This window comes from Notechis scutatus, chromosome 6 (genome assembly GCF_049901735.1).
Source record: "Notechis scutatus isolate UNSWTSFEM ecotype Mainland chromosome 6, rNotScu1.2, whole genome shotgun sequence".
Lineage (NCBI taxonomy): Eukaryota > Metazoa > Chordata > Lepidosauria > Squamata > Elapidae > Notechis > Notechis scutatus.
Genome location: NC_142014.1, coordinates 73272193 through 73299884, shown reverse-complemented (window position 1 = coordinate 73299884; position 27692 = coordinate 73272193). Strand labels below are relative to the sequence as shown.

At 42.9% G+C, this 27692-nt stretch overlaps 1 protein-coding gene across 8 annotated transcripts in view; it reads right to left on the bottom strand.

Annotated features, from left to right (window-relative positions):
- SOX5 (SRY-box transcription factor 5) overlaps positions 1 to 27692 on the bottom strand; it is a 1042959-nt gene that overhangs the window by 73615 nt on the left and 941652 nt on the right. For all 8 annotated transcript variants that reach the window (XM_087968772.1, XM_087968773.1, XM_087968768.1 and 5 more), the window contains one exon: positions 4447 to 4624. In XM_087968772.1, coding sequence (XP_087824898.1) covers positions 4447 to 4624 — 178 coding nt within the window. The remainder of the gene's footprint in view (positions 1 to 4446; positions 4625 to 27692) is intronic.

Here is a 27692-nt window from a genome sequence, read left to right as displayed (position 1 = left end):
GAAGTGAGTCCTGCTTAGGTTCTTATCCTTTAGAACAGGGGTGTCAAACTCCATTTCATTGAGGGCCGCGTCAGGGTTGTGTTTGACTTTGAGGGTGTGAGCAGGGGTGGGATTCAAATTTTTTAACAACCGATTCTTTGGGTGTGGCTTAGTTGGTGGGCATGGCTTGGTGGTCATGTGACTGGGTGGACGTGGCTTAGTGGTCATGTTATTGGCTGGGCATGCTCAACTCAACATCACTCACATTGAGGCAGGGATCTCCTCTCATGACTGTGGGGATGCTGCAACAGTCGTAAGTGTGAAAAAGGGTCATAAGTCACTTTTTTCAGGGCCATTGTAACTTTAAATGGTCACTCCATACAAGCAAAGTACCAGCAAAGGAGGGGGAAAAAACTCCAGAGAAGTTCCTGAGACAGGAAGTCTAGTGCTGCCAAGAATGTAATAAGGGTTAATGGAGAGGCAGTTTCTGTAAGCAACACCAGAATGTTTCCTTCCTGCCTTCCTTACAGGATTAGGCCAGTAATTTCTTCTAACAACTGGTTCTCCAAACTGCTTAGAATGTTAACAACTGGTTCTAGCAAATAGGTGCAAACTGGTAGAATCCCACCCTGGGGTGTGAGGTGGCCAGCTGGGCATGGCCAGCTCGACATCACTCAGGTCAGGGGCGTCTGTGGAAGCCTGAGCACTCTACTAGTGAAAATAGGCTCCTGAACACTGTGTGATGACCCAGGGCATGGCACAAAAGCAACAAAGTCACAAAAGTAGATAAAGTTCCTTTAATTCCTCCAACTTGGGCCCCAATGTCCAGTTATCATTGGCTGGAGAAAACACTCTCCCAAGAGTAGTTTTTAAAGGGAAGAAATTCAGTCTGAACCAAAAAAACATATAAATTATAAATAAAAACCAACACAAACCACGCTGCAGCAATTAATGAGACAGGGCAGGATAAGGAATTTAAGACTTCAAAAGATAATGAAACACACACAGTTGGGAGGACGCCAGAACCCAGATAAGACTTGACAAACAAAGATAATGCACGCTTTGCTTCCAGCAAGGTTCTGTACACAAACACCCTCTTTATCCTGTTTTCCCAGGTGCAGCTAATGAAGGGAATCAAGGCCTTTTTCTCCCCCATAAGCCACGTTGCTCCCTTCTCCATTCCCCCCTGTGTGCCCTAGGATGAAGAGGGGGTGGGCCTGGATCTTCCTCTGAATGCCCAGCCAGACTGTGCCCTTCCCCAGTTTCCTCCACAGCCACCGGAGCCACACTCCCACTCCCCCTCGGAGATTCCAACAGGGGCATGACACTCTGTTTGCAGCTGCAACGGCCTCTTGCAATCCTCTACTAGTGAAAATGGAGCTCGGGAGCCCGTTTTCACTGGCAGAGCACTCAGGCCACCACAGGTGCCCCCAACATGAGTGACATCGAGCTGGCCACTCCCACTTGGCCACGCCCCACTCTCCAAGGTCAAACACAACCATGATGAAGCCCTCAATGAAATTGAGTCCCTTTTCATTTTCTCTGGCAGAGGCACTGCAAACCAGTCCTTTGCTATATCCAGGGTGGCCCTGCAGGCCAAATCTAAGCACCTTGCGGGCCAGATTTGGCCCTTGAGTTTGACACCCCTGCTTTAGAGCAGTGTTTCTCCATCTTGGCAACTTTAAGATGTGCAGCCATCAACTCCCAGAATCCCCAACCAGCTAGGCTAGCTGAGGAACTTGGGGAATTGTAGTCCACCCATCTTAAAATTGGAACTGGTTATTCTATTATTTCTTAAAATAGAATAATAGAAGAAGGGTCCTGGGAGAGACATTCCGAGGTCTTCACAAGGCTTGCAACTCCAAAGGTTCAACAGAATTTTGTGAGGATGGGTTGTTTTCCCCTGCATTTCTTTTCCTTTTTATTATAGTCTTTGATTTACAACAGTTTATTTATGAGTCTATGTCTTTCATTTGGTACTCTTGAGAGGCCATTTAAAACAGGTAATCCTCAAGTTACATCAGTTTGTTTAGGGAACAGCACTGTAAAAAAGTGACTTATGACTGTTTTTTCACACTTACAACCATTACGCCATCCCCTTGGCCATGTGATCAAAATTCAGACACTGGCCAATTGACTTATATTGATGACAGTTGCACTGTCCCGGGGTCATGTAATCCCCTTTTGATATTGACCAGAAAAGTCCAAGAGAAGCCAGATTCAGGTAACATGTTACTAATTTAATAAGAGCAGTCATTCGCTTAACAACTGTGGCAAGAAAGAGGCGTAAAATGGCAGAGGAAGAAATTTATTAAATAATTCACTTATTCTGAGTTCAGTTGTGGTCTTAAGCCAAAGACTACCTGTAATAATATAAATCTTAATATATTTTGTTAAGGGGTGGGCTTCAAAAATTTTAGCAAAGGGTTCTCTGTCCGGTTGCTGGGTGGGTGTGGCCATGGTGGGCGTGGCCTAGTCGGCCTCCTGCACCATGGCAGCGGGGGGGTTGTTTTTGCCCTCCCCGGACTCCGGAGGTTTTCCTTGAGCTTCTGGGAGGACAAAAATGGCCTCCCTGGGCTCTGGAGGCTTCCTAGAAGCTGGAAATGGGCCCATTTCCAGCCTTCCCGAACTTTCAGGAGGCCTGTTTATTTGCCTTCCCCAAGCCTCTGTGCGCAGCCTGCACTTACAGTACCTGCATCCAAAACGGGCCGCGTGGGGACTCATGGGAGAGGTGGGTGGGCGGGGCCAGCCAGGAGTGGGATTTGGGAGTTCTTCTCTCCAAACTTCACAGAATCTTAGCTAGGGGTTCTCCCGAACCCCTGCGAACCCCCAGCAGTCCATCCCTGATTGTGTTATTTCAATACATTAATACTTGTATAATATGTCTGAAAATTAGACCTTCTATTATCTAGATCAGTGGTCACCAACTGGTGGGCTGCGGCTCACTGGTGGGCCGTGAGAAAATTTTAGTGGGCCGCAGAGAAATCTCACTCCCAGAGCATCCCCACAAAGCAATTAATCCATGCTGTGCAGAAACACAAGGCTGCTCTGCCCACATGGCCTGCAGGAACCCTCCTCGCCCACTCACTCCTTACCCAGTAAACTTGCCTGCTAAAATTGCTATTTATCCTTTTTCCGACCATCATCTGTTCTGCTGTGCCGGGAAATTTAGATTAGCTAGGAAGCAGGAAATGGTTGGATTTCTTGCTTTCTAGCTAGTCTTTAGATCTTCGGCTCAGCACAGCCGAACCTCCCTTGGGTCTGAAGGTTTGCTTGCAAACAAATTCAGTGCAGACTCACGGCAAGCAAATTTGAGAGACTGAGCTAGCCGATGGCAGATAGATAGATCACTGAATGATTCTGTGAGCAACTCAATCTGCCTGATTTGCCTGATTTTGGATAAAAGTTGCTCTTTTTTATAAAAAATTCAATATTTACATGCATGGTATGTTGTGAGTTAATTTTATGAGTTTGCTTGCAAGCAAATTTTATGTGAGAGACTGAGCTAGCCAATGGCAGATAGATAGATCTCTGAATGAATCTGTGATTCTGTGAGCAACTCAATCTGCCTGCCTGCTTTGCCTGATTTTGGGTAAAAGTTGCTCTTTTTTATTTTTAAAAAAATCAATATTTATATCAATATTTATAATATTTACATATAAGCCATGCCCAGCCAGTCACATGACCATCAAGCCACACCCACAAATTAGGCCACGCCCACAGAATAAGTTAGTGGTCCCTGGGGTCTAAAATTATGAGTTTGGTGGTCCCTGAGGTCCAAAAGGTTGGCGACCCCTGATCTAGATGGCTTAGAACAAGGGTGTCAAACTCAAGGCCTGCGTTGCTTCGACCTGGTCTACCCATTACGAAGAGGAAACATGCCAGCAGTTTGGGGAATGGCGTAAAGCTGGCCACACCCACCCACCTGACCACGCCCATTCAGTTGGCCACATCCAGTGAGTGGCGTCAAATTGGCCACGCCCACCCAGTCGGCCACGGCCGCCTGCCCCTCCCCCCCAGAGTCAACCACAGTCCTGATGTGGCCCTCAACGAAATTGAGCTTGACACCCCTGGCTTAGAATATTGAGAACAGGAAAGAGAGAAAGAAAAAAAATATTCAATCAATGCTAATTTACAATTTAGGATGTCAATATTGCAAGCATAAATTTATTTGGCTTTTACGTGCAAAGTTGACTGTAATGTTGACCGAGAGCCACCACAACTCACACCCACAATTGTCTTGTTGAATATATGTTATATTCTAGAAGGGTTATGAATGGTAAGGACGAGATCGGAAGGCCTGTAGGGAACAAATGCTTCCCTTAATCAATCTTATCTCTTTGCAAACCCTTGAAAAATGGCTCCGATATTTGTGATCCAATCACAGGATATGGGAGAGAAGGCATGGCAGCTTAAGAGGCCCAGAGGCTATGAATGGCTGACTTCAAGCAAAATAGATCTTCTTACCTATTGTGTTGACTCTGGCTGATGGACTAGCTAACGTTGCTGGCACTGAAGATTTCAATGAGCTGCACCCGCTGTTTATTCTCAATGATGGCATGTGAGGAGAAGTAGGTGATGAAGGAGACTTGCTGTCATTTGTCTTGGGCTTTGCTGAGAGATTCAACGGCTGGGCCACGTCGTCCTGAAATGGAAATAAGAAGACCGAGCCATAAGTTGCACCGTACGGTTGTTGGTTTGGCCACCACTAATAGCAGCACCTGTCAACTTGGATGTCAGACGTAATTCCACTCTCAGTATTTGTCCCTCTAAATCAGGGGTCTCCGACCTTAGCAAGTTTACGACTTGTGGACTTCAACTCCCAGAATTCCCCATGCTGGCTGAGGAATTCTGGGAGTTGATGTCCACAAGTCGTAAAGTTGGAGACCCCTGCTCTAAAAGAAACATGGTTTGGTCTGCCCCTTTGCAATCGAACTTCTGCGAAAATCCACAAAGTTGGGAGAAGGGAAGGAACATTAGTCTGAAAGTAGCTGGGAAAGAGAATTGACTTTAATATGATTAATCTTCTGCATATTTTTGCTCTCTAGGTTCTGAGAACCTCTGCCTCTTGCATCATTTTTTCCCTACACCTAACAGATGAACATGTCCCTGTGTGTGTTTATAAAAATAAGGTAAAGGAGTCTCTGCGGATTTTATTCTATGAGTTGTTGATGACTATAGGGGTGTGTTCTGACACAAACCTTGTTCCAAGGAAACAAACACGAAACAGAGGGAACAACAAAACCTTTTAATGATTCTTTACGAATTCCATTCCTTCCCTGTTTCAAACTAATTGTCTCTGGTAAGAACGAGCCTTGCCAAGGTTGTGCAAGGCTGCCAAGAACACTAGATAAAGTTGCCAAGAAATAGTTCAAATACAAGCGTCTCCAAACACCAACTAAGAGAGTCCGAAGTCCACAAGGCTTGAGTGCAAAAACTTCTTTGCTTCCTGCAAAGAACTCCGGTTTCTCAGCTGGCTTTTATCTCTTGTGGGAGGGGCCATTACCTTGCAGCCTTACTCCTGAGTTGCCCATGCTGCTGCAGCTGCTCTTTCCTTCGAGCCGCCCTGCACGCATGCGCACTGGGCACAGGCTCCTCGGGGACCTCTTCATCACTGCTGCCAGCCTCCACAATCTCCGAAGGCAGCATTCCACTCCCTGATGGTCCTGGCCCCATCCCTGCCTCACACGCAGGCCCCTCATCTGAGTCCTCGCTCTCCATGACCTCAGCCGTCCACACCTGCTGCTGGCGAACCACAACAGGGTGGTGCTCATTTCTGTTTCAAGGCCATTGAGCCAGCGGTGTCCAAAGACATTTCTGTGATCACGTGACCAGCATGACATCAGAGACAACTGTTACCTTCCCACCAAAGTAGTACCTATTTATCTAGTCACATTTGCATTGCTTTCAAACTGCTAGGTTGGCAGTTGCTGGGCTGAGGACGGGAGCTCATCCCGTTGCATGGAGCTCAGGTCTCTAACCTTGGCTGCTGGCTTTCCAACTGACAAGCCCAGTGGCATAGCCATTGCCCCGTCCTGTGTGTACTTATGCTCACAACATAAATGTGGTCCTCAAGTTAAAACCATAATTGACCCTTGCATTTACGGTCGTAAGTCATGATAGTTGTAAATGGGTCATGATGAGAGCAGAGCCAATTTTACAACCTATTTTGCAGCAGTTATTATGTGAACGCTGTGGTTTATTTATTTGTTTAGTGAATGGCAAACCTGCAGTTGAAATGAACAATGCAGTTGTTCAGTGAACTTCTGGTTGCTAAGCAAATCCATTCTTTGTTATGGGCCTTTTTTTGCTGGAATCTTGATGAAAATGCTGGCTTCTGGCAAAAATTTAAACTGTGGCCATGTGGATTATGGGGTGTTGCAAATGGCAATAAATATGAGTCTCTTTCTGAGTGCCAAAATGCATTCATGTGACTGTGGGAGGGTAGATTTTGGAATTTTTAAAATGGATTATAAGTATCTTTTTTTTGGAGGGGAGAGGGTCTCGTCCATCATAATTCCAAACAGTTGCTAAGTGACTGTTTATAAATCAAGGACTACCGGTATCCTATACAAGAGCTTTCTTTTAAGTTAAAGATTGGTATTTGACACCTCTATTTATCACCTGAGGGACACGATGGCTCAGTGGATAAGACACTGAGCTTGTCAATCAGAAAGGTCGGCAGTTTGGCAGTTCAAATCCCTAGCACTGTGTAACAGAGTGATCTCCCATTACTGGTCCCAGCTTCTGCCAACCTAGCAGTTCGAAAGCATGTAAGTAGAAAAATAGGGACCAGTTTGGTGGGAAGGTAACACCAAACTTCAGCCTTTTAGTCATGGCGGCCACATGACCACGGAGATGGGTCTTTGGGCAGCGCTGGCTCTTTGGCTTTGTAACGGTGATGAGCACCACCCCTTAGAGCCGAAAATGACTAGCACATATGTGCAAGGGGAACATTTACCATTACTATTTATCACCTGCCTCCCATGTGAATTCAAATTCTGCTACTTCTTTTGCCTCCTCCCTTTTTTAAAAAAATAAAGTTTTATTTGGGTTTTCACACATACAAAATACAAGTAAAACATCTTTTTTGAAAATAGCATGGTCCCAGGTTGAACTTCTTTATACAGACACAAAACTCAATTTCATGCTCCTTTTCGTATTCTATTCCATATCTTATACTATTTTACATTTTCTATATAGTTTTTCCCCTCTTTTAATTTTCTCAATTTTATTTTGATTATCTCATCTCAATTCAAATCATTATATTTATACTTTTGTCTGTTCTGTTTCAATTTCATATTATCTTTTCTCATTAAACAAATTTTCTCCTGTATTTACTAATTGGAGTATGACACCTTTATATCTTTTAATTACATCCATTCAACTCTTATTTAAACTTCAATATATACCTTAAGGTTATGACCTTCAATATAATACATAATACATAACTTCCAATCAAATTCTGCTTGGTACATTCTTATAATACACACTATATTCTTTAAAAAAAGAAAAGAAAGATTGTAAATATATGTAACTATAAACCCTTATTCCATTCCAGTTCAGTTCTATCATTAATAATCATTAAAATCTTAACATCTTTAACACTTCTTTTCAATTAAATACCATACTTCCTTAAAAACACATATAATCTCCATAATTAATTTTCCCTTATTTCTCTTCACATATGTTTTATAAATCATTAAATATACCTTTTGTTACATTTATTTATTGACAAGCATTCCACTGAATTACAATAGCTATTTTATCAGACATTTTAATAATACATTGTTTCATATTTTCTAAAATTATTTCTGCTTCTAATATAACCATACTATCTTATGTACCTTTGCAGAATCCCCTTTTCCATTAAATTTTCACCCATTATCTCTAAATAGGCCCTGTTTCTCTATATTTTGCTTCTGTCCTTTATAACTTCTTTTCCTTTCTTTCTTCCCTCTCATCTTCTCCCTCCCCCTTTTACCCCCTTGTCTCTCTAGTTCTAAATCTCTCTTCTGCATTTCCCTCTTCTGTTGCTTTCTGATTTTATACTTATTTTTCACCCTATTTTTTTTTTTTTGGAGTTGTTTTCCCAATCTTAAACTTTCCATTCTCTTTCCCCCCTTTCCTTTTTTTCCCTCCATCTAAGATTACCAGAATTCTTTAAAGATGTAAAGCTGCTGCATTTCAGGCACAGGGAGGAATTTCTGATTAGACAACAACAACAACAAAATGGAGCTGGACAACGGTATGTGAAAATAGCTGCATTTGTGAGGAGAGAGAGAGAGAGAGAGAGAGAGAGAGAGAGAGAGAGAGAGAGAGAGAGAGAGAGAGAGAGTTTTCTACATTTCTATGAAAAAGGGTTTGGGAAGATGAATTGTTGATGTACCACTTTGGAAGCATTGTCAACTGTTGCTCTTAAACTCTCTTTGCTAAAGAGGGAGAGAGATCACAATTAATTATGAGAGTCTTTTTTGATTGTGGCGGTTTGGAAGACTAACCAATAAACGCATAAATAAAGAGCGTCTACACTATGCTTTTACAAGGTCCCAGCTTTTGTTTATTTATTTGTGGCGATATAACCCCAGAGCCAAGCGTGCCTGTGTACTTGTCAAAATAAAGGCGCATAGTATAAGCCAGCACCAATCTTGATTATTAGGGTGAGAAGATTCTGAATGCACATGAAAGTTGGTGTTGCCTATATTAGCTGAATTTCTGTATTCTACAGTTTGCTTTGTTGCATATATCGAAAGCTAATGATCTCATCTGTGAAGAAGGCACATCACGAACTATAGGGAGGGAGAGGAGACAATTACTGCAAAATATATTAGTGTTGCATTGTTAGGATGGGTTTATAATAATTAGGTAGACGCCACTTCCTTTTTTTTTCCGCCTACAAAAGAAAGCCATCATTACGAAAGATGATCACGCTAGTCTTTTATGCTTCATCTGAGTTTGGTTTGAAGAGCATTCCCTGGATATGAGTGTTGAAATCTCATACTCAACTTCATGGCTAAAATTTTCATTTCACTCCTACAGGGCTGAAGGTACCATCAATCTGATGATGCAATAGAGAAGGAACAACCTTAGCCGAAGCTTGGTCAGCCAAGGACACTTTTTTTACGTTGAGATCTACTGACCACCACAATATGAGACTGCCCTGTCCAACGTCACAACATGTCATCTATTCCCTGATGTGATTCTACTTGAAAAAATAAGATATAATAAAAATATAAAAGTCACTCTGGCTCCTGCGATAAGGGAAAAGCATTAGCCTCTGCAGGAAGAAGCAAATGACAAAATGATTGCAGCAACATTATGATGCAAGCTCTTTGGTTTATGCATAGAATTTGTGGTTTCACTGTAAGTTCTCAACACTCATATTGTTATTCTGGTTAAATGGTTAAATCCTATGGGCAACTTGATGGTCAGACCATGAGCAGGTCCCTTAATTCTCAGATTGTCTAAATGTTTCAGAGACACTCAAATTTTGTTTTAATGTTTCTTTCAAAATTTAATTTTTCTCTTTGCTCCTTGTTCCATTACTAAAACTCTCCTTCTACATCCATCCATCCATCCATCCATCCATCCATCCATCCATCCATCCATGCAAGCATCCATCATTGGAAGTGGAGTATTTTAAGTGAGCTGACTGCATCAATGGCTATCATTGCTCTAAACCTCTAAAAGGTTGGGTTATAAAAAATACAATTTTAAAAAAATCTGATAATCCAGTGTAGTACTGTCTCAGCAACCATAAGAAAAGACTGACTCAAAAACAATCATCGCTAGCACTGATGATGTTACCTAGTTGGGTAATGAAATGTCTTCAAGAAAACAATCAAGCCCAGAGTGCACCTCATGTCAACCCTGAGCTACAAATATTATCCTTTTATTGGTATCACAGAGAACCATCTAGTCACACGGACATAAGTAATATATTGTGGGAAATGTGAAATCTTTTTTACAGTTCCAAATGTTTTTACATAAAAAAAATATCCAAGGAGAATTGTCAATATGAAGCAACAGTATCAATCATTCAAAATTAAGAGAAAAATATAAGAAAGGTTGAGCTTTTAAGCTATTGGCATCTTTGGCCTTTGCTTAAAATACACAAGGGGCTGTTCATGAGCCATTCATCAGAAGAAAACTTTCCATAATAATACCTGAGATAAAGAAAGGCCACTTGATGGATGAAAGAAGTAGAATGAAATAAAAGACAACTCAATTTCTTCAAATCTAGTTTTGTAAACTGAGTTCCTTTTTTTTCCTCCCTTAATGTTTGAGGCCAGTTTCTCCAAAGGGTACATATTCCACTTTCCACACTTCCTACTTTCCATAATTTCCTCGACTTACAACAGCTCATTTAGTGACTTTAGCGGAAGTTACAATGGCACTGAAAAAAGTGACTTATGACCGTTTCTTACACTTACAACTGTTGCGGCATCCCTGTCAGAGTATATTCATGAACTGGAATAGAGCATGGTAACAAGGTCAGCCAATCAATAGGCATAGCAACTAAATCAGCCAATGAGGACAGTTTGGAAACTGAAACTAGAAGAAGTCTAGGCGTGGCTTTATATTAAGCTCTGCAACTCTGCAGCTATGTTGAGCTCTGAGTCTGTCTATTGAAATGAAATTGCTTCTCTCCTCTTGCTTGCCTGCTGAACTAAAGTAAAAGAGAAACTAACTTGCTTACTGAAGTTACTTGAAACAGGTTTCTGTCTGAGTTTGCTCCATGTTGGAGAAATCTACAACTGGTATTGTAAAATCTACTTATTACGTTTATAAAGATGTTAAATGAAGCCTCAGCCATTTTTATTTTTTCTGCCACTGAATTGACGCTGCAAAACTCTGAATAATCCCCATGGTCACATGATCAAAATTCAGACGCTTGGCAACTGACTCATATTTTTGTGGGTTGCAGTGTCCCAAGGACATGTGATCCCCTTTTGCGACCTTATGACAAGCAGAGTCAATGGGGGGGAAGCCAGATTCACTGTAGTTGTAGTTCGAGGACAACCTGTATTGCTGAAAAGCCTACGCACAAGAATCTTCTCAATTAAACACTACACATGCTTGGAGTTAGATGGAATTCAAGCGGGGTTGGACCTATTTCGCTTATGACTATGTAGGGCAGAGGTGTCAAACTCGATTTCATTGAGGGATGCATCAGGGTTGTGTTTGATCTTGGGGGGGTGTTTGTGAACAGGGTGGGCATGGCCAGCTCGACGTCACTCGTGTTAGGGGAATCTGTGGTGCCCAAGTGCTAAGGAAGGGCTTCCCTCAGACCCTCCCTCCATCTCATTATAATTTCCTTCCTTCCTTCCTTCCTTCCTTCCTTCCTTCCTTCCTTCCTTCCTTCCTTCCTTCCTCCTCCCTTCCCTCTCTCTCTCTCTTCTCTTCTCTTCTCTTCTCTTCTCTTCTCTTCTCTTCTCTTCTCTTCTCTTCTCTTCTTTTTCCTTCCCTCTTCATTCTCCCTTTCTTCTTCCTTCCTCTCTTTCCTTATTTTTCCTTCCTGGCTCTCTTTTCATCTTTCCTTCTTTTTCTTTTCTCTTTCCCTTTCTTCTTTCCTATCCCTTCTTGGATGCTCAAATGCAAAATGGGAAACATTTCTCCTTTTATTTTGTTTTGCTTTTAGTTAGTTTTGCTAGCCCTCTGCCAGTGGAAACGGAGCCCGAGGGGGCTGTGCACACCATCCCCCACCCAGGCCCCGTTTTTGGTTGCAATGTCCTCCTGAGCTCCGTTTTCTCTGGCAGAGGCACTGCAGGCCAGTCCTTTGTTTCCAGGGTGGCCTCGCAGGCCAGATCTAAATACCCTGTGGGCCGGATCTGGCTCGCAGGCCTTGAGTTTGACACCCCTGATGTAGGGATTCTAGGCTGATTCCTCTTTTCACACCGCCCTCAAGTTCCGCCATTACTGCTTCTCCTACAACCGCTTTGATTGATACTCTACAATTCCTAAACCTCAGAAATAAACATTGAATTCAAATAAAACAATTATTCTGCTTCCTATCAATCTTTTCTAGCAAGTCAGCTTTGGAGCCAATCAGTTTTATCCTCCTTGTTAGATATCACATTCCCTTCAGCCTTTTGTAATTGTCACAATGTAAATCTAATCTTAATACTGAATCAACTGTGCTTTAACTCTCACAGAAAAAGGAGTGTTTTTTTTTTAAAAGTTAAATATGACATTAAAGAACCTTCCTGAGACACAGCTGGGGCTTCATAATAATAGCCAGCATAATAAAGGAGGAGAAACAGGAAATCTTTTTTCTCTTCTTTCAGCCCGGCAAGCACTAAAGTGGCATTCCAGAAACAGAATTCCTTGGGAGTGATTATGAGAACAGTCCTATTGCCTTCAATGAGCTCTTAATGGTCCTCTAATGGAGCTCCAGTGGTTTTGAGCACTGAAAGGAATGATTCATCCTGTGCAATTACATTTTTTGTAAAACTGCATTGGCCTATGATAATATAGGCGAAGTGGACTTAATCACCTGTTGATTCCTACACATTTCTTTTCTGAGGAACAGCCAAGGGAAACTAAGTGAAGACAAACGTACATCATGTGAACATCCTTGGAATATACTGTATATATATATATATATATATTCTCCAGAGGTGGTATTCAGCAGGTTGTGACCAGTTCTGGAGAACCGGTAGCGGAAATTTTGAGTAGTTTGGAGAACCGGCAAATCCCACCTCTGACGGGAGATTTTACAGTATCCTTCCCTTGCCACGCCCACCAAGCCACGCCCACAGAACCGGTAGTAAAAAATGTTTGAATCCCACCACTGAACTAACCCATAGCATTTGTTGAGTTCCCAGCACAGAGGAGTTTATTATTGCCATCTATACACAAGAATCTAGTCAACTAATGGTCAAAGCTAAATTGGCACTAGATAAGATCAGTGGAATTCACGGGGGTCTGGGCTTGAGTCTTTTGTGGCAACAGAATGACTCTAAACTGATGACATGTTTAACTCCGCCTTCTAGATCAGCCTGCTTGGCTCCTACAGATCATCATAAATTATGTTGGAATATAGGTAGTCCTTGATTTAAAAGCATTCGTTTAGCAACCGCTTGAAGTTACATCAGCACTGAAAACAGTGACTTACATCAAAAATTACATTTAAAGAGAGCAAGGTGTAATCTTGATACAAATGCTCTATTTACCTGACCCTGGATGCAAGAGGAATATAAAGAAGATGTGTGTGTATGAGAAAGAGAGGGGGTGGGGATGATAAATTATCAGTTGCCATAACTATACAGGTAGCAATTGCAATAGGACTTATATAGTGTTTTACAGCCCTCTCTAAGCAGTTTACAGATATACAGATACAGCAAATTGCCCCCAACAATCTGGATCCTCATTTTACCGACCTCAAAAGAATGGAAGGCTGAGTCAACCTTGAACTGGTCAGGATCGAACTCTTGGCTTTAGGTAGAATTTGCCTGTGATACTGCATTCTAACCAGTGTGCTACCACCTCTCCTTGATTTGCAACCACAATTTGGATCAGAATATCAGGTTGTTTTGGATGATTGTTAAGTGAGTCATGCCCGATTTTATGATTTCTTTTTGTGATAGTTGCTAAGTGAATCACTACAGTTTTTAAACGGATCACAGAATCATTAAGTGAATCTGGCTTCTCCAGTTGACTTGTCAGAAGCCAGCTAGGAAGGTTGCAAATGATGATCATATGCTCATGATAAATACATGCTAATTGCCCAGTGTCCAAATTTTGATCAGATGACTGAGTTGTGGAAGTTGCAACAGTTATAGCTGAAGAAGCTTCTCGGATGAGAAGCGAAACAGTTTAAAAAAAAAAAAAAACACCACAGAAAGTCCAGTTGCCTCTTGAAAAAGCATCTTTGGTGTAACAGTTATAAGTGCAAGGACTGTTCATAAGTGCTCTTATTGGTTCTTCAGGTGGGCTGTTTAGTGTTAGCTTTGGCAGTTCCTGGATTGGGGTGTTGTTTGCTTCTTGGTTGTTAGTCTAATGCAGTGGTAGGATTCCACATTTTTTCCTACCGGTTCTATGAGAGTGCGCTTTGCGTGTGTGCATGCCTAATGCATTGCTTTGCGCGCACGCACTGTGCTCGAAAACCACCCTGTGTGTCAGCGCTGGTGAGCTGAGCTGTTTTTTTAGCTCAGCTGAGGCATGGCAATCCACTGCTGCGCAAATCCGCTGAGCTAAAAAACAAGGGAATATAGGAGAGAAAATGGTGGGCGGGGCCAGTCAGAGGTCCGCTACTGGTACACAAGAACCGATCTGAACCGGCTGAACACCACCTCTAGTCTAATGTTAATTTTGATGTTAATCTCTGCTCATCTGAGTATTGATTGGTGGTGAGGAGGTCTTTAAGACTTTGGGTCCTACAGATGGATATCTACAATATCACTCATCTCGAATTCCTCAGGATACCTCCTTTATAGAGGTTCCTCAAGGCTTTGAAAATATGTCTTTGCTCTCAGGGCTGGAATTTAGACCAAATCCTTGATGGAATTTTTTTCTCATGTAACATGAGTTTTGATTGCTCATAGTTGTTCTTTTCTTTTTAATTATTTTCATTTTTTTTAAATGTTTTTTTTTAAGTCAGCCACCAAGAGTCATTTGGGAACAGTGCAGGATTCGGAATCAAATAAACAAGCCAGCGAACAATTAATAATATAAAATAAATAAAGTATTTCTTTTAAAAATAGAGCAAATGACAAAATTTTGACTTTAACACAGCATTAAGAACAACACCCTCTGGATTGTAAATTTCTGACTGTCACATGTGCAGATTGGATGGGAAACTTTGGGAATGACCTAAGTTTGAGTCTCAAATTCTACATGTCTGTTTTTTTTTTTTTTTTAAAAAACCTGGAATTTAAAATGCTAGGGGAAAGCAATCTTTCTCCATCTTTTTTAAATAATATTTTTATGACAGTTTGCAAATACAAAAATAAAAATTAATACCAAACTAGGAAGACTATAAGTAAAAAGAAGCCCAAAGAAAATATATAATAAAAAAGTACATAAAGAAACAAGTCCTCCTTTCCTCCAGACAAATACAAACAACTTCAATAATTTATTTGATATTTCAATAAAATATCTCTTCTCTCTACATCTCATTTCTTATCAATAGTCAAATTATAAAATCTCATCCCGCAGCCCTAATCAACAAAATCCATAAGGAGCTACCAGGAGTATTTTAACTTCAATCAAATAAATCAGTTTTGTATTCTTTCCCTTTTAACACAGTAACTTATCACTTTCTCTAAAAATACAGCAAAAGAAATCTCTTCCCATATCTTATCTGCAATCTTGTCATTCAGTCCTAGTTTTAAAAAGCCCAGAAAAAAACAAAGTACATTATAATTTTGATGAGATAAAACCACTTTATATTCCTACTGTTTCCTTTTTAAAAGGTTGACCTCTAATCCCTTCAAATAATGGCCCACATATCTATTTCTTATCATTTTCTCTTTGTTCCCTCTCAGAAATTCCTCCCCTAGTTTAACATATCTTTTTTTTTTAAAAAAAAAAATCTAAGATACTAAGAATCGAAGTCATTCTTCTGATTTATTATTTGTGTGCCCCTTTTAATTATTAAGATACCAGCCAGTTTCATTTGTTAATCCAGCATGGCATCCTTTTCCATATCATTCTGATTCCATACGAATCAGTTTCAGTCCCTGTATTTTTCTATAAATCCTGTTCTTCTCCCATAGCTTTTTTAAAATCCATTTTTTTAAATAAAAGATTTTATTGATTTTAACGACAAACAAAAACACAAAAAACATAAAATAAAAAACATCATCATTCTTCATATATTTACAGACGGTGTATCGGTTGGTTTACCACTCCTTTTTGTGCATCCATTTCATAGTCATCATAATAATTATGTTACATAATAACTCATATTATCAATCAACAATTATATATCCTAATATCATTATTAAACAATGTCAACAGCTTTTTTAAAATCCATTTTTATGGTAGCAGATAGTCTTAAGAGTAATGTCTGAAGGCATTGTTTCCAACTATCTTTGAATTCTTCCACAATCAAGTAATGTTGCTCCATTGTATTGTCATCTCTTTTCCTTTAATTGTAATATGTACTTCTCTCTGGTTCTCTCTAGGTAAAGGTAAAGGTTCCCCTTGCACATATGTGCTAGTTATTCCCGACTCTATGGGGCGGTGCTCATCTCTGTTACAAAGCTGAAGAGCCAGCGCTGTCCAAAGACGTCTCCATGGTCATGTAGCCGGCATGACTAAATGCTGAAGGCGCATGGAACACTGTTACCTTCCCACCAAAGTGGTCCCCATTTTTCTACTTGCATTTTTACATGCTTTTGAACTGCTAGGTTGGCAGAAGCTGGGACAAGGAACGGGAGCTCACTCTGTTACATGGTGCTACGGATTCGAATTGCTAAACTGCCGACCTTTTGATCAACAAGCTCAGCATCTTAGCCCCCTGAGCCAATACGTCCCTCTGGTTCTCTCTAGTCAACCTTTAAAGTCCCCTTTCATCTTGTATTTTCTTCCCTGATCAACAATATTTTCCAATTAATTTTTTACAATTAGTTTCAAAATCTTCACATATCTTTGTAAAATTTAAAACACCTAATAGGAAATATTCTTTCAAGTCAACCCTTAACCTTGCCCCTTAATCCACTTATAACTTTCCAAAATCAACATTATAGTCACCTTTTTCCTATAGTCAAAACTATTTTGTTCTGTTTTTCTCTAAACACATTCAGGTGTCACGTGGAAAGAATCAGAAGTATACGTTAAGTTGCAGTTCAGATGTATTGCTTAAGCCTATAACAAGAATCTAGTCAACTAAAGTTCAGTACTAAATTGGCACCAGATAAGAGTCAAAAGAATTCAAAAGGGACTTGGACCATTTGTGGCAACACATTAATTCTAAGCTGATGATGCATTTAACTCTCCCCCCACCCAGCTTTAGTCGTTCTCCTATATCAGATGGAAACTCCTTTAACTGTCTGTGCAATGATGTGGTTTTTTTTTATTGATAACCCAGTGGATTTCAACTGCTATTTTATAATAACCATCTCCTGAATCGTTGCCAGCCTAACAACAAATCATTATATGGAGCAAAGCTAATCCTCTCCAGTTTTATTAAGTTTGAAAAAAGGAGAATGAAAATCTACCTCTTCTTTCAGAATCTCCTTTATAAATCTGCCGAGGGCTTTTATAAAAAGACTTCTGAATGTTCACGTGTGAGCCTGTATCCGCACACACACAAAATATGAGAGTGTTCAATGGATTTTTATTACCTAGTTTTAAATCCATTGTATCTTGCCCATGGCACTTGAATCAGCAGAAGGACAATTTATAAATGTTAAATACAAACACACCTCATTATGGCTGGTTGTTTCATAAAATATACATGAAGAAACCTCCCCAGATATTAACTTTCATATGTGGGAGAAATGTGTTTCTATTATTCCTCTAAAGCACTGAAGCCAAGAATCATAAAAGACTTCCTTCTCCTCCTCCTCCTTCCCCTTCTTCTTCCTCCTCTTCCTCCCCTTCCCCTTCCTCCTCCTCCTCCACCTCCTCCTCCTTCTTCTTCCTCTTCTTGCTCTTCCCTTCTTCCTCTTCCTCCTTCTCTTCCTCCTCTTCCCTTCCTCCTCCTCCTCCTCCTCCTCCTCCTCCTTCTTCCTCCTCTTCCTCCCCTTCCTCCTCCTCCACCTCCTCCTCCTTCTTCTTCCTCTTCTTCCTCCTCTTCCTCTTCCCTCCTCTTCCTCCTCTTCCCTTCCTCCTCCACCTTCTTCCTCTTCTTCTTTCTCCTCTTCCTCTTCCCTTCCTCTTCCCCCTTCCTCCTCCTCCTTCTCCTTCTTCCTCCTCTTCCCTTCCTTTACTCCCCCTTCCTCCTCCTCCTCCTCCTCTCCTCCTCTCCTCCTCCTCCTCCTCCTCCTCCTCCTCCTCTTCTCCTCCTCCTCCTCCTCCTCCTTCCTCTTCTTCTTCTTCTTCCTCCTCCCTCCTTTCCCTCCTCCTCCTTCCTCTTTTTCTTTCTCCTCTTCCTCTTCCCTTCCTCTTCCCCTTCCCCTTCCTCCTCCTCCTCCTCCTCCTCCTCCTCCTCCTCCTCCTCCTCCTCCTCCTCCTCCTCCTCCTTTTCTTCTTCTTCTTCTTCTTCTTCCTCTTTCTCTTCCTCTTCCTCCTTCCTCCTCCTCCTTTGTCTTCTTCTTCCTCTTCCTCCCTTCCTCCTCCCCTCCTCCTCCTCCTCCTCCTCCTCCTCCTCCTCCTCCTTCCTCCTCCTCCCCTTCCTCCTCCACCACCTCCTCCTTCCTCTTCCTCCTCCTCCTCCTCCTCCTCTTCCTCCTCCTCCTTTTCTGAATCCACCAAGAATGCTCCGGTCTTAAAGGAGCCTCTGATGCCAATCAACAGTGAAACATGCTGACCCGCCTTCACATTCGAGGGTGCTCTCTATGGGCAGGGATGGTCTGGGCTGAATGTCTATGGAGATTCTCAATCACCCAGGTCATGGTTGTCCCAAATATGCTTTTTCAAGAGACTTCAGTTCTTGAAGAACCAAAGCCGCTTCATGGATGAGAAGCAAAACAAAGAAATCCCAATTGTCTCTTGAAAAAGCCCCTTTGGGACAAGCTGGCTTAAAATGGCCTGGGCTGAAAAAACCAGATACACGTGGCTCCTGTATCAAAGCAGCTTTTCGTGACCTCTGGGAACTCCTCCGTCTCCTCCTGAAGCCTGCTCAATGCCCTTGATGGGGGAGAAGTAGTCGCCAAGGCCAGAGAGATCTGAGAAGCCACAGAGGGGTGGTGGTGGTAGAAAAAAAAAAAAGGATAATAATATCCCCCAATGTCTTTGGAAACAAAACTCCAGACCTCCTCCCCGCTTCCCGATGTTCTCCTCTTTCATAGAGATCTTCATTTCATCATAAACACACAATAGCGTTGCCTTGGCTGGCACACTGGGCCCAGCGACAATTGTGCCATTGTTGTCTGCTGAAGAATATCGGCCATCCCTGGCTTATCTGCCGACTCGCTAGCTTATCCCCCAAATGTTGGACCCATAAATATTTCAATAATGGACATCCGGCGGCAACTGGCACGACGTAAATGCTTTTCCGGTGTTGCCTCCAGAGGCATCCATTGTGCTTTGGCCCCTACACACAAACACAAAACGCACATTGGGCAAGCTGAGAGGCAATCCAGCCACAAGCCGGGTTCCTTTCTTTGCTCTCTTCCTCTTATCCCATCAGCAGTCATGAAATTATCAGCCACGGTAATAAGAAACGGGCGAGGTAGAGACGGTTGTGAAATATGTTGTGTAAATGAATTATGTTGCAGAGATTATCCTCCTTGATGGAATAATTGCATTAAATTAAGCAAGGATGTTCATATGACGGATGGTGGAATTAGATAATTTCTCTCCACGATGAGAGAGGGAGGGAGAGACAGGGGGAGAGAGAAGGGGGAAGAGAGAGAGACAGAGAGGGAGGGGGAGAGAGAAAGAGAAGGGAGAGGTAGGGGAGAGGGGGAGAGAAGGGGAAAGAGAGGGAAGGAGGGGAGAGAGGGAAGACAGAGAAAGAGGGGAGGGAGGGAGAGAGAGAGAAAGAGAAGGAAGAGATAGGGGAGAGGGAGAGAGAAGGGAAAGAAGGAGGGGAGAGAGGGAAGACAGAGAGGAAGGGAGGGAGAAGAGGGAGAGGGGAGAGAGAAGAAAGAGAGAGGAAGGAGAGGCAAGAGGGAAGACAGAGAAAGAGAAGGGGAGAGGGAGGGAGAGACAGAAGGGAGATGAGGGGGAGAGAGGGAAGGAGAAGGGGAAGAGAGAGAGGAAGGAGGGGGAGAAGGAGGGAGGGGGAAGAGACAAAGAAAGAGAGAGGGAGGGAGAGGAAGAGAAAGAAGAGGGAGAGAGGGAGACAGAGAAAAGGGAGGGAGGAGAGGGAGAGGGGGAGAGGGAGGGAGAGAGAGAAAGAGAAGGGAGAGGGAGAGGGGGAGAGAAGGGGAAAGAGAGGGAAGGAGGGGGAGAGAGGGAAGACAGAGAAGAAGGGAGGGAGGAGAGGGAGGGAGGGAGAGAGAGAGGAGAGAGAGGGAAGGAGGGCCAAGAGGGAAGACAGAGAAAGAGATGGGGAGAGGGAGGAGAGAGAGAAAGAGAAGGGAGAGATAGGGGAGAGGGGAGAGAAGGGGAAGAGAGGGAAGGAGGGGAGAGAGGGAAGACAGAGAGGAAGGAGGGAGAGAGGGAGAGAGGGGAGAGAGAGAGGAGAGAGAGGAAGGAGGGTCAAGAGGGAAGACAGAGAAAGAGAGGGGGAGAGGGAGGGAGAGACAGAAGGGAGATGAGGGGGAGAGAGGAAGGAGAAGGGGAAGAGAGAGAGGGAAGGAGGGGAGAGGGAGGGAGGGGAAGAGACAAAGAAAGAGAGAGGGAGGGAGAGGAAGAGAAAGAAGAGGGAGAGGGAGACAGAGAAGAAGGGAGGGAGGAGAGGGAGAGGGGGAGAGAGAGGGAGAGAGAAGGGGAAAGAGAGAGGGAAGGAGGGGCAAGAGGGAAGACAGAGAAAGAGGGGGAGAGGGAGGGAGAGAGAGAAAGAGAAGGGAGAGATAGGGGAGAGGGAGAGAGAAGGGGAAAGAGTGGGAAGGAGGGGGAGAGAGGGAAGACAGAGAGGAAGGGAGGGTGGAGAGGGAGAGAGGGGGAGAGAGAGAGGAGAGAGAAGGGGGAAGAAAGAGGGAAGGAGGGGGGAGAGGGAGGGAGGGGGAAGAGACAGAGAAAGATAGAGGGGGAGGGAGAGGGAGAGAGAGGGAGACAGAGAGAGCACACAGAGATAGAGTCATGAGCACTTCAGGACTCTCTGCTCATATCTCATCCTGCTTTTTTTTTTCAACTGGTGCAACTGGTAAATGTCCCCAAAAAAGGGATGGAGAAAAAACACAGAACACCGAAGAATCATCTAATATTAGTAAGATATAGGAAAGGAAGAAGAGACATTATGGAGGGATTGTTAAAGTGTTGGACTGGCATCAGAAAGAACCTGTATTGAATCTCCCCACCACAGACATTGCTTTCGAATTGTGACGTTGGAGAAAACTCTTGAGTGTCCTCCGGACTGCAAGGAAGTCCAATCAGACACTTTTAAACGAAATCAACCCTGGCTGGCCTTTGAAAGGAGAGATACTGAAGCTGAACCTCAAATCCTTTGGGATAAACTTAAGTTCCTTCTCTCTTAGTTATCATTGCTCCTCTCCTTCTAAGCCAAAAGTCTTTTTTTTTCTCTTTAAATCCTAGGGAAAAACACCTGAGGGTTTTGTTTTGTTTTTGTTTTGATTTGATTAAAAGTCCCTTTTGGTCCAAAGTCTTGCTCAGTTATGATGAGCAAGCTAGACTCCTGGCAGATGTTTCCAGTCCAACCTGATTCACTTGGAAGTTTGTGGTTTGTTGGAATATCACAATGTTAGAGCATCAAAAAGAAGGTGCAAAATATAAGAGCGAGTAATACACACCTAGTTCCTTGCCCGGTTTCTTTCTCTTAGAGCATCTTCAACTGCTGCCTTATTTTGTAGGACACTTTTCCATCTCATTCTGCAACTTTGCTTTGAGTCATCCTGGGCGCCGGGAACATTAATTCCTAAGTGCACTGAATTGTTGGCTGCTTCACCAACCTCTAGAAATATGACTTAATCATTCTGTTTTTGCACAGTTCATCGTCCAACACCCATTTTACAGCCTGCAGCTGGCCAACAGACAAACAACAAACGCTACATTTTCTCTTTTAGATCAACACCCCCTGATCTCATCTTTTGTTTCTCCGCTATGATGTCCTGGTGGCATGGTAAAAATATGGTGTCTGGTTACAATGACCTGCGTTTCTGCCTAGAAAGCTTTAGCTTTTATGCTGCTCTCTTCCAAACGCTGTTTTGCTGAGATAGTGAGTCGGCATGTCGCTTTCCCAAAGCATTTGGCACAGCGATGATGCCTTCGTGCTTCCTGCTCAGGACAATAAAAACAGAACAACCCGGTGAAATTTCGTTTCACTGCCACCGTTTCAGTCAGCTTGCACAGGATTGTTTTCCACTGCACTTTGGTATGGATCCATCAGAATAGAACTGGAAGGGACCTTGGAGGTCTTCTAGTCCAACCCCCTGCTCAAGCAGGAAACCCTATACCATTTCAGACAAGTGGCTGTCCAGTCTCTTCTTAAAAACCTCCAGTGATGAAGCACTCATGACTTTTGAAGGCAAGCTGTTCCGCTGGTTTTCATAGTTAGGAAGTTTCTCCTTAATTTCAGGTTGCTTTTCTTTTCGATTAGTTTCCATTCATGGTTTCTTCTCTTGCCTTTTGGTGCTTTAGAAAATAAGTTGATCCCCTCCTCTTTGTGGCAGCCCCTCAAATACTGAAATACTGCTATCATGTCCCCCTTAGTCCTTCTTTTCTCTAGACGAGACTCTTGCAACCGTTCTTCGCCTGTTTTTTTTCTCAAGGTCTTTAATCATTTTAGTTGCTCTTCTCTGCACTTTTTCCAAAGTCTTAACATCTTTTTTGTAATGCGGTGACCAAAACTGGATGCACTTAACTAAGGCTTTATAAAGCGGTACTAATACTTCACATGATTTTGATTCTATGCCTCTATATAATCAGTGATTGTATTAGCTTTTTTTGGCTGCCACCACAAACTGCTGGCTCATATTTAAGTGATTGTCCATTAAGACTCCAAGGTTCCTCTTACAGTTACTGTTTTGGGGTCAGATTTCTCCTAATCTGTACTAGTACCTTTGGTTCTTCCTACCTAGGTGTAAAACCTTGCTTTTCTCCACATTAAATTTCTGCTGTGTAACTATTTAAAAAACAACAACCAAAATTGGGATTTACTGTATTCCAAGCCAGTGCTTCACCCCCGAGACATTATGGCAGCATTTTCCAAACCAGGGCAAATTATCCAAAATTGGGTAAAAGTGATTTTCCTTTGGGTGATCACAAATCCACTGCTTATCATAACAAGGGTATTTAAATTGACTTAAAGATTGCCAGGTGAAATAAAATATATTCAAAATCTCCCAAAGCATTCCTATTAAGAGGAAAACAAATGAAATTACTGACGGTAAATTTGTTGAAACGACAGAAAGATCATTCAATAGTACAGGTAGGCCTCTACTTATGGCTGCAATTGAGTCCCAACTGTATGTTGTTCAGTGAGGCATTTGTTAAGTGAGTTTTGCCCCATTTTATGACTTTTCTTGCTACAGTTGTTAAGTGAATCAATGAAGTGGATAAACTAGGAACCCAGTTCTTTAGTGAATCTGGCTTCCCCATTGACGTTGCTTGTCAGGACGTCGCAAAATGGGGATCACAATGATCCTGGGACACTGCAACCATCATAAATATGAGTCTGTTGCCATGTTTGATGACATGACCATGGGGATGCTACAACAGTCATAAATGTGCAAAAAAAAAAAAAAAAAAAGCGTAGCACACAAAATTACCTGCTACAAGGTCCTATCAGTCAGTGACTACTTCAACTGGAGCTGGAAAGCAGGTTAGTGAGGTGGAGAGGGAATGGGGATTTTGCAGTATCCCTCCCCTGCCATGTCCACCAAGCCACACCCACCAAGCCACACCCACAGAACCGGTAGTAAAAAAATGTGAATCCTACCCCTGGTCACAAGTCTCTTTTTTCAGTGCTATCGTAACTTTGAACGGTCACTAAATGAACTGTTGTAAGCCAAGGACTAGCTGCTTTGTTTCTCTAGCACAGGTAGTCCTCGCATCACCATTATTTGCTCAGCATTCATAGTTATGACTGCGCTGAAGGAAAGGAGTTACAATTTGTCCTCAAAGTTTGGTGAGACTTTTTGATAAACAGATTTGGGTAACATTGCAAAAAGTTTTGAAATCACTGTGCTATCGTTTTTTTTTTTTTGTTTTTTTTTTACATTGCAGTGAATTTTTGCCCTCAGCCCCTCAATGATAATGTTCATCAATTAAACCAGGCTTCTTTTTATAACACGGTCTATATATCCTTTCCCATCCAATTCATAGTTATTTAGGAAAAGGCTAAGAGAGAGAAAGGGATTCAGAACAGCATGTCCCCTAACTACTGCAAACACCCTGGGAGGAAACCAGAGAAGGACTCGTGAAGTTAACCACCACTGAACATCGGTGCATTTCAAATGATCGACATGAAAAACAGAAAGTCGGCTGATCAAAGCCGGTCACCTTTTTCTGCTGGGGATGCTACCTATGCTGGAAGCATCCCGCCACCTCGACCTCACGCCTACAAAAGGAATTTGTTTCAAAAAGAAGGCAGACCAAAGCACGGGGATATCAAAACAAATTAGCCACAGATCCCTCGTCCTGCTGAGGATGTACAAAAGAGAAGAAAAGAACAGGGACCGGAAAAGATAACACACAGCCCTGAAGTTCAGGGATATATTATATATATGAAGAAGAAAGACAGGGAGAGAACCAAAGAAAGGAGCTTTTTTAAAAAAGAAGAAGAAGAAAGAAAGAAATCAAACAACTTGGACAATGTTCAGAGGACAGAGAGATTCCTTTTCAAAAATCCACTTGGATTCCTTCTGATCTTGTGTTTTCCCCCTGTGTTGTCTAAAAAGGTAACGTCTCCAGAAGTTTAGCATGACTCCTGGTGAACACTCCAGCATGTCCAAATGTTTTTGGAGGGTTTTTTTTTTGGCCAAATGTACAGAAGTGGTATGCTATTTGCTTTCTTTAGGATGTTCTGGCCTCGATAACGGTCATTAACAGAGGACTACATGTACAGTGGTACCTCGGCACTCGACTGCTTCAAAAAGCGTCAGATTCGGTATTCGACATGTTTTGAAGCAGCATGTCAAGGATTCCGACTAATAAACCCAAACGAATTAGAACTCTGAGACTTGAATCCACCTCAAAGGACTTCTTTATTGAGTGCATCATATCGGCGCGGTCACAGGATGGGTTGCTGGGGGCTCACTGGGACTCCGGAGAGCCCCTGGACAAGACTCTGGGGGGCTCAGAGAGCTCCCAGTAACCTCAGAAAGACAAGCAGCAAGGGAAAGCTCTTAATAGGCTTAATTGAACTTCTGGGCGTTCAGCCAAGAGCATTTCACACCTTGTAAAAGTGTTGCAAGCTAGATAAACAATCCACTCAACGCTAACGAGGGAAAGCCATTGAGAAAACCAGATAACAGAGCCACTAGCCTCCGAGGGAATTAATTCCCAAATAATAAGAATCACGTAACTCACCAGAAACTCCACTAAGTCTCCAAGATCCCTCTCACAGTCACTGCTATTAAGCCTGGTTTCATCCAATCTTTTATTTAAGTATTAAATGCATGAAATAATAAACCACTTTTTGGTATATATCTTTTGTTAGGTAATTAGGGCAAAGAAGTGACGTCAAGTTGGCCACTGTACCCATCACATGACCAATGCCCAACCATGCCCACCCAGTCAGTCATTAGGGCAGAGAGCCCTTTGCTAAAAAAAATTGAAGTCCATCCCTGGGCACGGATGAAAGGAAAACCAACTCTAAATAATTCCCACAGTTTTGGTGTAATTAAAAGGAGAAATAAACCCATCCCCAAGGATTACAGGTCACATTGGCCAATTAGGTCAATTTACTCTTTCCCTGATCTTATCCATTCCCCATGGAGATGACCTTGGTTCCCACGAGAAAGTTCTTTGTTGCATCTAACAAGGTATTCCAACCCCCTTCCCCACCTTTCCTTTGTGTGTGACAACTGAAGAACATGGCTTTCTGTCAGGTTTGGTTCGAAGATGACACAGAAATCTTGTCCTGGTCTTTCTTCTGGGAGTTGACGCACAAGGAAGAACTTGCTTTCCTTGGTTTCCTCATGAGTCGCCATTTCTTCTGGCAGAAATAGCAGGTTACGTGATAAGTTGTGTGATTTTCCCCAGTCCTCCTCGGTTTTAGTATTTGGCATGTCTTCTGGAACGAATTACCAACAAGGATCGAAGTACCACTGTATATACATTCTCTAAATTTAGATGAATGTCTCCTTTTACCTGTGAATAACTATCTACACTACCTTCCACTGTCCTTAACTGCTGATATTTCATTGGTATGGGTATGCTTGGATTTTGAACTTCCTTTCAGAAATAAGTTCGATGCAAACTACAAAGAAGAAGATAAAGACCATAGGTATGACGATAAAAGTGAGTATGCTTGCTGGAATGATTCTGTATCTTTTTTTTACATGCCGCATATGCCTACTTTCTCTGCACAAAAAAAAATCTTCATCTGTACAGAGATACTATAGGGGGCTTTTCTTGCCAATTTTCCCATGGAGACCTCATGTGGAGTTTCATCTGTCACTACAACTTGACTAGTGTCATATTTATGTAAAGTGTTGGAATGCAACAGGATTGGCATGTTCATGAAGTGGGATGACATTTTGTGCCACAAACTCAATTGTTATAAATCAATCCTCTTCTTTTCTCTGTCCATTAAAAAGGTAAAGGTTCCCCTTGCACATACATGCTAGTCATTTCTGCTCTAGAAGGCGGTGCTCATCTCCATTACAAAGCTGAAGAGCCAGCACTGTCTGAAGACGTCTCCATGGCCATGTGGCTGGCATGACTAAATGCCAAAGGCACACGGAACGCTGGTCCCTATTTTTCTATTTGCATTTTTTACATGCTTTTGAACTGCTAGGTTGGCATAACTGGGACAAATAATGGGAGCTCACTCAGTTACACAGTGCTAGGGATCCAAACTGCCGAACTGCCGACTTTTCTGATCGACAAGCTCAGCGTCTTAGCAACTGAGCCACCACATCCCTTTCCTGTCCCTTTCCTGTTACTTTGTCCTTCTTCTTCTTCTTTTTCTTCAGCGTTTGTCTCGCGCTCTGGCGAGGTCCACTAATGTCCTTGAATATTGCTTCCACGCCTCTCTGTCTGCCACGTATGTCGGGTCTGCCTTCGCGATCTCTAGATCGGCCTTGATCGTGTCCATCCAGCGTTGCTTAGGCTACCACGCGGTCTCGCTCCTCCGACAGTCACCTTCATCGCAGATTTGATGATGGATTCTTCCTTAGCGCGACTCACATGGCCGAACCATCGTAGCCGGACTGCCTCATGACCGTGGGGATGGGCACGACGCTGAACCGCTCACGCACTTCTTCGTTCCTGACGCGATCGAGTAGGGTGAGGCCTACCGACCATCGGAGCATTCGCATCTCCATTGTCTGGAGTCTGCTTTCAACTTCTTTGGTCGTCGGCCAGCACTCTGCGCCGTATATGGCCACGGGACGCACCACAGAGTTATATATTTTCGCCTTCAGGCGCATCAGCATCTTCTTGTCACAGAGGACGCCCGTGACGGACTTCCATTTGCCCCATGCTGCGTTGATCTTGGCTGCCACCTCAGTTTGTAGTAGGCCTTCTTCCCAAGAGTAGTTCCCAGGTACTTGAAGGTGGAGGCGCGCAGTAGCTCCTGCCCGCTCACGTGGATGGAGCCTGTCGTTCGTTGTCAGTGGTCAGGTATTCGGACTTCTTTAGGTTCAGCCGGAGCCCGAACTGCTCAAGGCGGTCGTGCCACTGTTGGACTAGGTGCTCGAGTTCAGCCTTGCGCAGGTTGGCCAGGAACACATCATCGGCGTAGAGCAGCGTCCATGGGGCGGGCGTGTACAGGTCGTGTGTAATTGTATCCATCACCAGAATGAACAGCAGTGGTGAGAGAGCAGAGCCCTGGTGTACGCCGACGGTGATATTGAACTCCTCTGATATCC